Source organism: Pygocentrus nattereri, chromosome 7 (assembly GCF_015220715.1).
Source record: "Pygocentrus nattereri isolate fPygNat1 chromosome 7, fPygNat1.pri, whole genome shotgun sequence".
Taxonomy (NCBI): domain Eukaryota; kingdom Metazoa; phylum Chordata; class Actinopteri; order Characiformes; family Serrasalmidae; genus Pygocentrus; species Pygocentrus nattereri.
In genome coordinates, this window is record NC_051217.1 from 16119150 (window position 1) to 16135000 (window position 15851).

The following is a 15851-nucleotide window of genomic DNA, read 5'->3' on the forward strand; positions in this document are numbered from 1 at the left end:
AGCAGTCGGAGAAACTTCTTCTTTTTCAAAAGTTCTTGGATAACCTCCATCTATCTTTAAAAAGCTCTCTAACCACAAATTGCTAAAAAGAAATCTTTCAGTAAGATCCCAAAAGGTTCCTAGTGGAGTTTCCATGTTTTAAGTATAGAGCTCAGGCGCAGAGAGATGTCCTGTTCCTGCCTCTGATGTTAGTCAGGTGTAGGTCTCTAATGACATGGGGGAGTTTATTGGTGGCTGTTCATGGTCTAGAATTTCTTTTAGAATAAGTATTCTGGGAAATAAACCTGCAGCAAACCTACTTACTGGTATCCATGAAACTGGGACAAAGCTAGTGTCTCTAACAAATATTGAAGTGCATATATTTTCCTTCAAAATATCCCCTAATGTAACAATTCATTAAAAAAAGACTGCATGCAGCTACACAGTCAGGTTTTGTTTATTTTCGTGGTTCAGTCAGTCACACTGTCCTAAACCACAATGACACATCTGACCATCTTTAGTAAAGATGTATTTACTGAAAAGATTTGGGTGACTATTGATGTTAGCCTTATAGCTCCAGCGCTAAAGAAAACAAAATAGGTTCTGCAAGGTTGACTATATCTGGGCTAAAGTTCTATAAATTAGATATTTTTGCCAAACTATTCCCTAAAATATGCGTGTGACATTTCTCACCATATTATATCACTATCCTGTTCCATAGCCAAGCGAAATTATCAATGGGTTGGTGTGAATATCTGTGCAAAGCTTTCATTAGTTGAAAAATACCATGAGTTGCAAAATATGAATTAGTCCCTACGGCACTGACAGTCAACTGAAGGATACGGCTGCAGTGGTATTTACAGTAATACTGTAAATGGAGGTAAATTGAAAAACAAAGGTAAACAGCCCTGGACTCAGCAGAGCAGGCGAAAACATTACGTTTTAAATCAGACGCCTCACAAATGAAGCTTTACAGTCGGCAGAATATTCAACGAGCCAACTCAGCACTCTGTACCAGGAGTATTTAGCGAGAGAGAAAGAGAGAGAAAGAGAGAGAGAGAGAGAGAGACAGAAAGAGAGGGAGAGAGACTTATTTGTGCTTTGCATAGTGTCCAGCAGGAGGCATCATGCTTAGTGAGGGCATCCCATTGTGGCTCATGTTGCTTTTGAGCTCTTATCTTCTGATCTGTTATGAAAAAATGTCCCAGTATGTAGATTTAGGACCTTTTCTTTAAGTGTCCTGGCATAATAATTCATGAGAAATATCTGGGTCAATATCATAGTGCTCACTATGTTCTTCATATTTTGTTACTCTTGCACTAATAACACTAATTTACTTGTAATAAAACCATAAAATCATTAGTAAACTATGCCAGTAATTGTAGAAAACTCATTAGTTAAGTAGACAAACTAAAACAGCTGACATATGCTTTTATTATACAAGCAACTTGCATGACATTTTAAAGGACACATTAACATGATTTACGAGGGCTAAGTATGTGACCTATACTCTCCTAGCAAATGAAATTAATATGACATGTCAAAACAAAATTCATGGCAACCAGGGGTACGTAGTTAATCAGAGGTAAACACTGCAAGTCAATGCAACTTTCAATTTATTAGATATTATTTTTGCCACATGAGAAGGGAGCAGTTGCAGGGTGTAATGCTGTTTAGGCTCCATACAGCTGACAAATTTATTTGCCAGTGAAGAGAGCAACTGTCAAACTTTAAAGACCAAGGCTGTGATTCATCCAGGATTATTCACTGGTTTGTAGGGCTGAAATAATATTTGCAGATGAGCAGTGGCCTTGTTTCAGCATGGATTACCCTGATTTAATACTATAACTGAAGCACCAGTGGCTGCCCATTTCAGGTAACATTATGTGGATGGTTGACGCAATCTGGCTCATTAATGATCCGAACTCAATGGGTGAGATGCATTCTTAATAAATTTAGTTTTCCAAAGAAGGTTCCTTGGAGCAATGCCATGAAAGAACAACTTTGGGTTCCTGAAAGAACTGAATGCACTGGGTGGTTGTTTACAGAACATGTGTTGTAAATTAGATGCATAAATGCAGTGCAAAAGTCAGAGGCCTGATTTATTTAATATCCCATCAAGTACAAGTTACTATAATATTCACAAGAGATAAAATGTTCCACTTGGATAAATTAGGGGAATGCCAAAGGAAAATACTTGAAAAACAGGAGTTTCCAAAATTAGAGTTCAAATATATAGACAATATGTGACTCTTACTAACCAAGACCTGGTAGACCCCCATCAGATAAACAGTACTTAAAGCTTTTATCCTTGAGAGAGAGGAGAAATCAAGCTCCACTCTTGCTTCAGATCTGTTTCTTATTCTGTTTAAGTCCATTCATCCACAGTGAGAAGACAGCTCACACTGGTTAGCTGCTGAAAGTCTAGCTGTCAAGAAGCCCCTACTGAGAAAACGAAACAGAGGACAAGGAAAATTTGCAAAAAAGCCACTGGTTTTCTCAGAACAACTGACTGACCACCCCAGAGTCCAGACCATAACATCACTGAAACTGAACAACTGAAAATGCAGCCAAGACTGAACTTTGGTGGTGTGAAAAACAACTGAAAACAAATTCCCTTAAAAGAATGGGCACTGCAATGAAGTCAAAGTGTTGACACATGAAATTATGAAAAAATGTTGTGTTTAATTGTTGTTCTTTTAAATGTATTTTTCTGTTGTTTTTTTCTGAAGCTGAAAAATTCATAACTTGTATTTAATAGGCATTTTGGTTGGCTGTGATGTCTGACTTTAGCACAGTACTGCACAACTGTGAGGAGCCTGTGAGAACATCATGTAAAGGTTCCTCACCAATTAAAAGCTTATGTTCTCTCTCATTCGAATCATATGTCCAAGCCAAGAACCAATCAGGAACCTGTATTACTAAGAGTGTGGTTTATATGAAAAGACCTTCTCACAGTATCACAGTACAGTTTTTGGTTTTGTTTCAGACTCCTACATTCTTTATATTCCATCCCGCCTGGAAGACTCAGCACTGGAGTGCTGGACAGGAACGATCTGGTTCTGAAAAAGCGGCTGGAGGAAGAGCCCAAGTGTGCCCACCACGCACACAATCACAAAGATCCACAGAAACAGCCGATCTACGACCATGGCGACATATTTCCAGTCCTCGATCACCTACAGAAGAACCAAGAAGAGCATTACATTACTGTAACCTGGTAGAAAGCCAAAGAGGGGTAGAAGGAATGAATCATGGAGCAAGATGAGAAACAGCAGAGTGAAAATAAGCCTGAGCAAAGTAAAGGCTATTGACCCCATAACCCTTGCGCCTGAATGCTGTCCTATGCAGTTTCTGAAGGTACCCATTCGTCAACCGTAGATGCCCTCCTCCTATATTGATTTATTTAAAAAAAACAATCAATGGCTCTGACATAGTGGTTTGGCTTTAATGTAGTTCTTATCACCTCTTGTTCTTATTTCTGCCCTCTAAGTGTTTCCCTACTGGCAACATGTAACAAGAGGAATGTCCAGTTAATGTATCAGTCAGTGAGCTTCCAAACCAAACACATTGTTGGCATGTTGAGAAATGTGCTTATGATGCTGAAGAAAACAGGTTGAAAAACTACTAAGACCTCCTAAAACTGTTTTCCATTGCCCTGGAAACATGTATCTACACGTTTTATTTAATATACAGCAACATTCTTAAAGGTCATTGTTCAGTCAAAAATAAAGCTTACATAGTTTCCCCCTTACTTCAAATGTAGCCAAATTGCCAAAGACATGTTTAGGGTCTAAAGTATGCAGTTATCTATACTGTTATATATAAAATATGCTGTTACCTATAAAAATTGACAAACATATTAACAAAAACATCAGAGTTTAAGATGGATACTTAAAAAAAAAGTCTGCCATTACATGTAAAATACTTATTGTAACCCATCTTATGCTCTCATTACACATGATGAGCTGCTAGCGAGCAATGAGGGGTAAAAGGGAACAGCTGGAAATTGCATCCCATGCCTACTGTAGAATTGGGTTAAATACATAAAAGTGACTGCCAAAACTCTGCTTTCATTATCACCAATTTTCAGCAATTGCTATTATCATGGCAATGTTTATATGGTTGCATGGAGTCATGAAATTATGCTTTCTTTAATGCCAGAATGTAAACACAACACCTGCTAGATTGTTTCTGCAGACTGTGGGAACTTAGATGAGCTGTGCTAGTTCTCAGCATAAGCTGTTCCCTATCTTGCTATAGTGAGCTAGGTACGCAGTTAAGGTAATTAGTTAAGCTGACCATGTAATATGTAATGATGCTAATAGATGGGATATAGGCTTCAGTAGCTTATTAGCTCATAATAATCAGCCTGTTGCTGATCACCATCAGTTCAAAAATCACCAGTGCAATAATAATGACTTCAGACAACAAACATGTCTTGGCATACTGACTACATTTGAAGTAAGTGAATGAATGAAATAGTTTTTTGGCAAAATTATGGCTTTCATGCTGCATAAGGACTAGAACAGCTAGCTTTATTTTCTGCTGTTTACTAATGGGGTAAATATTCAATAATGAGACATCACTTACACTCTGATCATCATCATTTCCCATCATGTGGTCAGCCACATAGCGAACCCCATCCACTGCCTCTTGAACGTCAGCCCCCCAGTCCAAGCCTACCCTCCCTGCCCTCAGGTCCTGAGTTGAGGTGTGACCATTGGGCAGAAACTCTGTGGACCGCAGGTCCCCCTTCCTGGAGCCACGGCTGAATCCTAACGGTGCGCCCTTTCCATAAAAGTGTCCTGGTGAGGAGAGAGCGGAAGCTGAGGATGCAGCGAGTAAGGCGGAGGCAGAAGAGGAGATGGTAGACTTGCGTGAAGTTCCATAACCCAGGCCGAGCAGGGACCTGCGATCCTGGAGACGTCTCTGCTGCCGCAGCCTCTGTCGGGCTGAGCTTCTGTGAGGCCTCCGCATGAAGAGTAACGTGGGGAGTTTGTCCAGGAAGACCAGCTTCACCCAGTTGGGCATGGAGTGTGTGCTCGGGGAGCGGTGGTGGACGTTGAGTACACACACACTTGTGATGATGGAGAATGTCACCAAGACCATGGTGAACATGAGATACTTCCCGATTAATGGGACATCCAAGGAAGTAGGCGGGACAATTTTGGAGATCAGTAAAAGGAAGACAGTGAGGGCCAGAAGAACAGAGATACAAAGGGTCATCTTCTCCCCACAGTCTGATGGTAGGTAAAACACCAGGATGGCCAGTGATGTGATAAGTACACAGGGGATAATGAGGTTGATGGTGTAGAAAAGCGGCTTTCGTTTGATGATGAAGTCGTATGTCAGATCCACATAGGTTGGATCCTGAGGGTTGACTGTCCTTCTCCCTGGAAGAGACAGGATGTCCCACTCTCCACTAGGAGTGAAGTCATCCATAATGGCCATCTCAGACAGTAAGACCAGGTCTATCTCTGTGTGGTCATAAGTCCAGGAACGGAACTTCAGTGTGCAGTTCTGCTGGTCAAAAGGGAAGTGCTTGACCTCAATTTTGCAGGCACTCTTGTAGATAGCAGGAGGGAGCCAAGCAATGCTACCATTAAACAGGACAATAGCATTGGTGAAGACTGTCACCTCATAAGTGCCATCAGCACTGAAAAAAGAACAGAGATGAGATTGGTGTTGGTCTCAAAACATTGAATGAATAGTCCTAGAATTAAATGGCCTCTGTCTTGGGATAGGAAGGACATTTCCATAGCCAAATTTATTCCCTCTTTACCTGCAGTCAACGGTTACTATACTTTTTTGCCATCATTACTTATTTACTCAGTATCCAATCAGTGAACACCATTATTATTGCTTCAAAAGACTGAAGAGTATCAAGAGGACTAAGATTGCTTGATAATAAAATTTATTGGTATATATCATGTATAGAGAAAATGAACTGCAAAAAATGTTCAGCATATGTTCGCTTCGTGTAACATATGTAGGTGAATGCACTGTTAGGAGTCTTGTCCAAGGACAAGACATGTCCTGATATTGTTGGGTATGCTTGCTTGGGGGGTGAGTGGGGGCATCAAATTCTAGTCTGCCTTATGTACCACCAAATTTATCCCTTATCCCAAACATAGTGGATCAGCCGAGACATGTTTGATATCCAAAGTTTGCTTCTTTAGTTTTGCACTGGAGCAATAAAAAAATATAACAGAACAATTTGGGTGACATAGACTCCCATTACATGTAAGCCACATGAACCTTGTTGCAGCACTGCAAAACTAATACAGCAAATTTCAGTCTCGGTTTTACAGACTCCTGGTTTTAGTATTGACTCTGCTACTATGAAGTCTTGGTCTTGAATTTGACTTGATTTGTCAAAGTCTCTGTCTTGACCTGGTGTTGCTTCTAAAGGTCTTGACTGCAACACTAGTTAAAATATTATCTCTTATCATAGCCCTTAACCCTTAGAAGTCACAGTTACAGTCGTTGTAATAAAAGCATTTAATTGCCATTTCTTGTCTTCCAACTAAGTGCAGACACAAATCTGCCAATGCAGAATGTAAACAGGATGCAAGTGTGTGTGTGTGATATTACATTACTATGCAATATTATAGCAAGCAACAACAATAATGCTAAGTCTCTAAGGAGTATTACATATTGCATTTGTTAACTTTAGATAAATTACTACAACCATGTTAAAAATGTATGATTTATTAGCATTTCTTTTTTAAATATCTCACCCTTTATGACTCACTCTAGTGTGTATGATGCATTATGGATGTGAGCATTGCTCAACTGAATAGTCTATGCATTATGTATAAGACTCTGCTTCACTCTTCTGTAAAGAAAACCTATCAAAAGTATCACCTGAATGCGCTACATGCACTTCACTTACTTATTATATAGAACAATATCAGGTAGCCAGATATGTCTGGAAGGAATTCTGAGCTTGTCGATGCCCTCATAGTCTGACGGATCCCACGACAGTCTGTAATCATTCCAGTTCTGAGAAAAGAATATTCCAATTGTCATTAGAGTCCAGGTCGTGTTGAAATAATGGTGTCCCAGCAGCCAGATGACACTCAATTACACACTTCATTATCATTTTAATGAGTGGTAGTGAGTGGGACTGATTGTTGCTCTGCTGTTGGAAAGGATTTCTATGGGTAAATTCAAGTTCAAGGACAAGGACGCTGGAGCTGTATTGATCATAGCTACCTTTTTTTAAATTTATTGGACTATTCATGCCTACCTGCTTGAGCCACACATTGGTCGTCATGATTTGCTCCCGTTCATTCTGTGGAGATAGGACATTAGATAAACACACACAAAAGGTCATTCACATGTTGCATTATAAGCATTTAAATCAAACAACATAATGTTACATAATATTATGTTATTCATCCTACACCACTGTGCATCCTACACCACTTCTTATTAAGGGCTTCTTCACAGAAGACCCATATTTTTGGAGTTGTCCTCTCACAGCAGGAGGATGAACAGATAAAGCTGTGTTTTTCCCCACAAGCTGGAGTGGAACTTGATTTTTTTTCCCTCTGTCTCAAAGATAAATGCTTTAAATACTGTTTATCTCCTCAAAAATAACTCCTGAAAAATTGGTCTCAGCCTTTTGCACTGCATTATATTTATTTCCTACTTATTTAAGTACGTTTATCCAGTAAACTGATTATTTTGGTAGATTAAAACAAGAAAAATCTCCTAATCTCCTATTTGAACAAGAAAACCTCATAAAAGGCTTTTCAACAAGTAGAAACATGTAAAAATGCTGAATTACCTTATGATGTTCTTAGAATAATTTTGAGAAAAATTATAAATTTTGACAGAATAAAATTGGATATTGTTCTTTGCAGTGATTTCAACAGTCACACTGATGGTTTTCAATTATGAAATGTTCTTTCAGTCTAATACAAACAGGTCTTTGCAAGCTGTATGATTTCAGTTACCAGATGGGATGAGGACAGTAAGGGCTCATAAAAAGGGACATGTACATATATAATATCTGTGGGCAGCTTCTGAATTCTATGACTCTGTAAATCACTGTGGCTTCTCAACACCATCTCAACACTAACTATACAGCTACTATAGAAATTACTAACTGAAGTCTTACTGTAGGACTGTAGGTACATTTCTATTAGATTATTTCCATACTTCCTGGGCATTTTAGGACGTTTATTCTTCTAACTTAAAGCTTAAAAAGTAAACAAAATATATTTCTTATCATAATTGGAACAGAATATTCTTACTGGAGCTCAAAACCAGAAGACTCACATGGAAAATCACAGAAAATGAATTGAACTGAATTGAACTGATTTTACCTGAACTAAATTGAATTAAACTAAAACCTGTGTATCTCTACCACTGCAGAAGCATCTATGCTACTGCTGGTTAAAAAAAAAAACCTGTGTCATTTTTCTTTCAGACATTTATAAAGATTGTAAATATACTGAATTCATCCTAGTTTAAAATCCTCTAACACTGTGAAAACACTGAGTTCTTGTTAGCTTTCTGTCTGAGTGACTTTAAGCATAGCACTGAGCTGAGTGGGTGTTGTTCAGTTTCAGGTTCTCAGTTGTCAGAATTTCTCCTCACCACGCTGATAAGCTGTGCCAGAGAGACCTGCAGCTTCACCGTAACTCTCTCCGTCCTGTTGAGAGCCGGCCGGATCAGCTTATTATAACGATCCTTTCCCAGGAGCCAGTTCATCAGCCGCTCTTCAGAGTCTGCACAGAAGCTACCTGCACAGGTAAAGCACAGGAGATATATCAGGGGTGGGTAGCTAGATTTACTCAGTTGCATGAACCTAAGAAAAATTTGAGACATTTCCAAATGACAATACAAATGCAATACCTTCTACATACATATATTTATTAGGAATCAAATTCTACTTCATTATGAGTTACATTTTAGTCATTCACATTTTTTAATGACATTGTTACATTGGTCACAGTATATGGACCTCCAACTTTGGAATATCATTTTAGCCCAACAGAATCCCAAAAAGAAAGAAATGCACCTAACATACTTCACTTCCTATGAAATCGCTCTGTTGTTGGTTTTCACCAGTTTTCTCTCATTAATATTACTTTAACAAATGCAAGTAAGTCAGTGAAACTGAGACAGTTGTTGTCTAAATTAAAATAAATGAGTTGTCAGATTTACGCAAGTCTTTGTTTGATCAACGTAATCTTGTTGAGTTATTCAACTTGTTTCCCTATTGGCTCCTGGAATCACCCATTTGCATATTCCTTTATTTGTTTCATTCACTCTCTTCCTGTCATCTCTTCCCCTGGCCTACCTTCTATTGTGCGGGTATCTTTCTTATACTTTACAGTTAACTGCCTAGCCTACACTGTTGCTGGCTGTTAGTGTATAACTTAATGCTGAGCTTCATTTTATGACAGCTCTGTTTCACAGTAACAATATAATGAAATTATGGAGATATAAGGTAAACCTATTAGGTTACCTTTTCCATTTTATTTGGTATATATTATAAAGCTGAGTATCTTGAAAGCTACTTAACACAGTTTTGTGGAGCCATGTAACATTTTTAAGTAAATTCAAAATTTCATTTTAGGTAATACATAAAAATAATTAGTGTAGTTATATATATATATATATAGTATATATATATATATATATAATCTTAAAGTAAGCTCACAAAAGTACTTTAACACTGCACTAAGATGTTTAATACTTTTATAAGTTACTCTGTACTTAAGCAGTTTTGACCTGCTACTTTTGTACTTCTCAAGCTTTTCCTTCCGTAGTCTCAGAGTATAACCGTGCATATACGTATATAGCAAGAGGAGCACTAATAGCACAAAATATCATTTATATATACTGCCAGTAGCTTTCTCAAACAATGTATTGAAGATGAGGAGAGATTTTTTTCTTAAAATGCATCAATATGATTGTAGATAACCAAATTCTGTCCTGTAATTGCTGCAAGTAGCCTCCTTCCTTACTGTGACTTTACTGTTATCATTAATAAGTGAAGATGTTTGCCACTTCAATGGACTTCTTCCATTTGACATTTCACACCTTGGATGAGTGGCAAAGCATGTTCAAGTTTACACAAGAACAGTTGCACAGTTGATTTACTGTGGACAATTCAATGACTTGAATGACTGAGACCTGTCATAGTTCCTTGTTTTTTCCGCTACAGTCATACTTCCTCCGCCTGTCCAGATATCAGTTGCATGGAGTATGTTTTATTACCCTGTTAAGACTTGTTGCTGACTCTGCAGCCTCTCTACCTTACAGCAGGATCTGTTCCTGAATCCACAATGAGCTACCAAACTAAAAATGCTTGGCAGAAGAGGAAGAGCAACAGCCAGCAGCACTACAGAGAACATGAGTAAAGAACCTTTTGATATATTTAGTGTAAGTATAGTCTTTATGAGCACATTATAATTGGAAATTATGTAATAAATTCATATATACCAGCTGTTTCACTGAAAACAGAAGAAGAAATATCTACTGTGATCCAGATTTAATACTGATTGCTCTATTAGAAACCACTCCCTCGCAGCTCCGCATCCTCAAAAAGATGGTTCAAGGGTTCTTTAGCAAAGAAAATGGTTCTGTATAGAACCATGAAGACTCAAAGAACCCTTTACACCCATTGCAAAGTGTTCTTCAGATTGATTGATAATGTGCCATACATGGTTCTATATAGAACCCAAAAGGGTTCTTCTATTATTACAAGCTTGATCTTGTAACAATATTTTTTTATTTAGGAGTTCTCCTCTTTGAGGCTGTAGCTCATCTGTTGATGCACAATTTGATAGTTTGTGTTAGCCACCCTCTAGTCCTTCATCAATGCTAAGATCCTCATCAATGTTCAGTATTTTTGGATGGTGGACCACTCTCAACAACTAAGGAAAATCCAAGGGAGAAAATGTACACTAGATCTGTCTGTAGGAGCCATACATTCAGAAGGAAATAAACAGCAGAGACACATTTACTGCCAATGTCTAATCATTTACACGCTTAGAAATAAAGTTTCTGTGGAGTTGCATTTTTTGTTCACCAAGGTACAAACAATGCAAATGTTCCCTCAAAGGTACAAGAGTTGTTTAAAGTTCCAATAGTGCACCTTAAATAAGTTTTTCCAAGTGAAAAGTACATATTTGTATCTTTTCATAACCTAATGTTTTAAAACAGAACAATACAATAAAAAGTCTGGAGAAAAGACGGGGTGTGTGGCGTCAATACAACATAGAAAATACCATTTCAATGGATTATGGTGCAATTACGTTCCCTGACTAAAGGTACTGAGATTTACCCTTGAGGGTCCCAACCCAGTAACAAAAAGGGCACTGCCCCAGACACAGTTTACACCCTTTATTTCTGAGAGTGTAGTGTAGGAAACTATGCCCAATAATGCAGCCAGTACAAAGAGATGCATGCAAAGCCTCCTGTGTCAATTGGCGTAGCCTTTTATATCAGCCACACGCAGCAGGCAGCAGTGCACATTAAGTTTACTTTCACTTTAAACATATAGAAACAAATGTAAAAAGTAGTAGGTTTAGCAGGGCATAATGATTGGTTAGTGGGGCAATGTCCACTAAATGACCCTCTGACAACTTGACACCCATTTAATGGAGCTTTAAGGCAGGTGGCCAGTTAGTAGAAGTACAAGGTAGATGTTTCTAATAAAGTAGATAGTAGGTAGGTGTATGTTTTCTTTCTATGACATTCTATGACATTAAAAGTTCTCTTTCAGGATGCTATCAGTTGAATTGTTCTAGGGAAAGCCTGTAAAGGGTGTAAAACATTCACATGTTGTTACACAACTGATTTCGTTAAAAAATTCTCTATTGAAAAATTATTTAGGGAGCCAAAAGTAGTCATCCTATGGTATCCGTATCCAATAAGCCCTTATATTTAAGAGTGTACTCCAAACAAGCTGAAGTTTGGGCCTGGGCTGCATTTCTCTCTGAGGACCCATTGCTAAGGCATTGTGTGGATACAGAACATATCCACATGTATCATTTGGACCTTGGGTGTCTAATTATAAATAATTGATATAAATGTGAAGGGATGCTGTTTAACATTTCTTTAATTAGTGACTCCTGTGGCTGAGCTGTAAGCGTCCCCTTTGCAATGCTGAGTGGAAGAAATGCAGAACACAGACAAATGAACTGGAAGCCTACACTAATAGATGGCAGAGGCTTGATTCAAACAGATGGTGAGTACTTCCTGCAGAAACATGGTGAGAGCAGCAGTATAGATCACTGAAAGTGGAACTAACTTTTTTCCTTTAAGAAGTTTCTCACTCTGGATTAACTCACTAATCTCAGCTGACATTTTGCCATTGATACTTTCAGAAACTTTGCTTTTGCCCCCTTTAAACTCTTAATAGTTTGTGCATGCATGTCAAAATGGATTTACATGTGGAATTGGAGTGTCCTGTGTGTTTCTGTGTTTTCTATTGCTACATAAATGCCAATCCTGCCTTTAGCAGATACTGGGTCAGTCTGCATGCACTGTATTGTTCAAAAATCAAAGTACACCATTCATTTATTTCATTTCCAGTCAAAACATCTATTAAGAACATGTTAGTCATTTTTCTGGAGATGTTTCTGAGGTTAGATATTATTGACATTAGATATGTGATAACCCACTTGCATAAGGAAGAAGAAAGTCAAAGACTTTCACAAAAAAAAATATTCAAAGATTTTGAGAAAATAAGACCCCTTAACAACCGCGCAAGACCTGATAGACCACCAAAACTGCCCCCATCAGACAAACAGCACATAAAGCTTTCATCTTTGAGAGAGAGGAGAAATTGAAGCACCACTCCTGCTTCAGATCTGAAAAACAATCCACAGGTGTTTCTGTCCACCCTTATATTTTGAGAAGACAACTCAACACTATGAGTCTGAAAGGAAGTGTAGCTGTCAGGAAGCCTCACTGCGAAAGAAAACAGACAAAAAAGAAGAACATTTGTGAATCAAACATCAGAAGCTGTTGCTGTCCTCAAAACAATGGACTGACCACTCCAAAGTCCAGACCTCAACACCACTGGGTGTGAGATTACTTGGATTGTAAGAAGCAGGAAATGCAGCCAACTTCTAAGACTGAACTTTGGAGGTGTGGAAAATATCTCTATAAATATCTTTGAATGACTGAAAGCTCATTGGCCATTTTGACTGTAAATTAAATAAATGATCTCATGGTCACTGACTTTGCACAGTACTGTAAAAAGCCCAGGCTATATTCATATAGTCTCCTGAAGCAGCCACAGGTTTGGGAACAGTTGCTTGTAGTCTTTCATTACCTATAGCCTCCATGAACCTGGCCCAAAGCTGATGTGAATTCCTTTTGTCAGTAACTTGGCTGTGGTTCCTTATAATGCAGTGAGTTTTGAACAACTCACCATAGCAGATGGTCTATTGTCAAAGCACCAGGACACTATGATTATCCAGAGAGGGACAAAGCACAGCATGAAGATAGGACTACAAATTAGACATCAGCTCTTTTATGGTGTCCAGTTTATGTGTACTTGGCTCAAAGTGTAATGACTGAAAATAATCAGCTGACAAGAGGTTACTGTATTCACAGTGACCGACTGAGTAATTGGTAATGCACATTTACAGTTATTTACATAGTGAGTTACCAGTATACCTACCATTATCTACACAGGAGTGACACCAGCATTGCAGTGCTATGGTAATGTATACTTGTATCAACATTGTTTTGAAGCACCTCAGTGTCACTTCTGGGTTAGTCTATCAGCCAATGATATACAGCCAAGAGTAGTTCATCCAGGTGAAGCACTATATGATCACTAACAAATTGGCCACTGATAAAAATGAGCAACATTCTCTAACCTTACATTTAACAAGGTAAATCTATTGAAGTGAAATGTGTGTAAAAACCAAGTGTGCTGTGCCTGTTACAATCATGCAAGTATACAAACCACCAGGCCACCAGCATGTCACTGTCACTGTTGTGCTAGAATGATCCTCCACCCAAATCATATCTGGTCACTAGTGGTCCTATGGTGGTGTTTTTCCTTTGATGCACACAGTAGAGTATGTATAAACTGTGCAGCTACAGTCCATAAATGTAAACCTACGAAGTGCATCTATATGATAGATGAATGTAGGTAGATGGGCGATGTTAATAAACTGGCAACAAGCCTGAATCAGAACCAAGCAGTCCAAAGCTCTAGCCAAGGCCTACAGAAAGTTAAAGAGCCTCTACAAACTGTTCTAGCAGTCTGGCCTCATAGTATCCTCACCACACCTAATCTGAAATCTGAAATGAACCAATCATGTTAAGTATGATTGATGGGATTTGCAGAAACCTTTGACAAAAACAATATTTTCAAACTCATACCCAGTTGTGGGAGGGATTCAATGATTTAGGCTGTCTAGCAGTTTCAAAAGGCAACAACACAAATACTTGGCTGGTGTAAAGTGAAGAGGCGAAGTGTGGACCATTCAGCTCACCCATAATATGACAGCTTTTATATATATATATATATATATATATATATATATATATATATATATATATATATATGTATATATATATATATATCAGACCAGGCCGCAGTGACTGGTTTATTCAGCATGGATGTAAAATGTTTTCAGTGTAAACAGGAGCTACTTATACACAACATGCCCCCATCCCACAAATGATAGTGGGCAATTTATTACATGTACTAATGACTAAGAGCAGCAACTCATGAAATCCCCACGTTTGCATTAAACCTAGTGCAACACCATCAAGTCTCTCTCTAGAAATGCACACCACCGTTTGTAAATCAGTACATTCCTAGTTCAGTTGTCGTTAATGATCTAAAACAGTTCAGAGTAAATACAGTTAAACAAAAACAAAGCCGTTTGAAAGTCCCCGCGCTGCGCCTTCCTCTCGGTCACATTCATTCAAGCCAGCTACGAACTTGAGCGGAGCGCAGGGCGCGTGAAGACGAGCACCGAGCTGACTTTACTCACTCTGAATGAGGCTGAAGGCGTAAACGAGGGTGGCCAGAGTCCGTCTCATGCTCGCGCTGTCCCTCCCATCACGCTGAGCGCAGTGCCGTGGCGAGCCGCGCGTAAAAGCGCAGTGTGAGCGTCCGGAGGGGAAAGTGTGTGTGGTGGTGGAGCGGCAGCTGTGTGTGGCTGGTGGGACCCGGTGCACACGCGCTGCTGCTAGTGCTGTTGGTGCCGCTGCCGCTCCCCCTCCCCTAAAACCACCTCAACACTCCCTCTCAGCCCGGGAGATACCGCAGCGCTTTGCGCGTGTTTCAGGATCAGATTTGCTCTTGTTCAGGATCAGACCTTCTGTTAAACGAGGTGGAGAAGTCTCTTTACTCCGGTTTTCTCCGTAATTGTGAAGATTGCACTGTCGCACATGATGGTCTTCCACTCAAATCGGCCGGTTTTAAGTCTGACCAGCCTCTACGTGGAGTGCTAAAGGACGTTGAAGCTACACTGTTGTCTTTTGTATGACTATTATTTATGACTATTATCTATCTATCTATCTATCTATCTATCTATCTATCTATCTATCTATCTATCTATCTATCTTTGTAACTGAGTTATGAGATTGCTATTAATTCATTGTTTCTTGCTTTATAATACCCTATGGAGCCCCACTGGTGACATCCTATTAATAAAAAATGTGGGACCACAACACATTAAGATGTTCGAACAAGATCTTTATGACTTAGTAAGGTGTGGGAAGGGGATAATGCCCATAAGTGCTGGACACGACTCAATTATTTCCTTCCCACACCTTACTAAGTCATGGCTACAGTCTCATTCCCACACCTTACTAAGTCATGGCCATGCATTAGGATCTCATTCCCACACCGTACTAAGTCATGGCCACAA

At 39.0% G+C, this 15851-nt stretch overlaps 1 protein-coding gene across 2 annotated transcripts in view; it reads right to left on the minus strand.

Moving 5' to 3' along the window:
• Positions 1 to 1404: 1404 nt before the first annotated feature.
• The window catches only part of chrnb4 (cholinergic receptor, nicotinic, beta 4 (neuronal)), a 17229-nt gene continuing 2782 nt past the window's right edge, over positions 1405 to 15851 (minus strand). The window contains exons 1-6 of one of the 2 annotated variants that reach the window (XM_037539798.1): positions 14970 to 15264; positions 8590 to 8735; positions 7232 to 7276; positions 6875 to 6984; positions 4570 to 5635; positions 1405 to 3155 (exon numbers count right to left, since the gene is read on the minus strand). In XM_037539798.1, the coding sequence (XP_037395695.1) occupies positions 2982 to 3155; positions 4570 to 5635; positions 6875 to 6984; positions 7232 to 7276; positions 8590 to 8735; positions 14970 to 15018 (1590 nt within the window). In that variant the 5' untranslated portion in view covers positions 15019 to 15264 and the 3' untranslated portion in view covers positions 1405 to 2981. Of the gene's footprint in view, positions 3156 to 4569; positions 5636 to 6874; positions 6985 to 7231; positions 7277 to 8589; positions 8736 to 14969; positions 15265 to 15851 lie in introns of those variants that run through there. The other variant, XM_037539799.1, reaches the window with a different exon arrangement.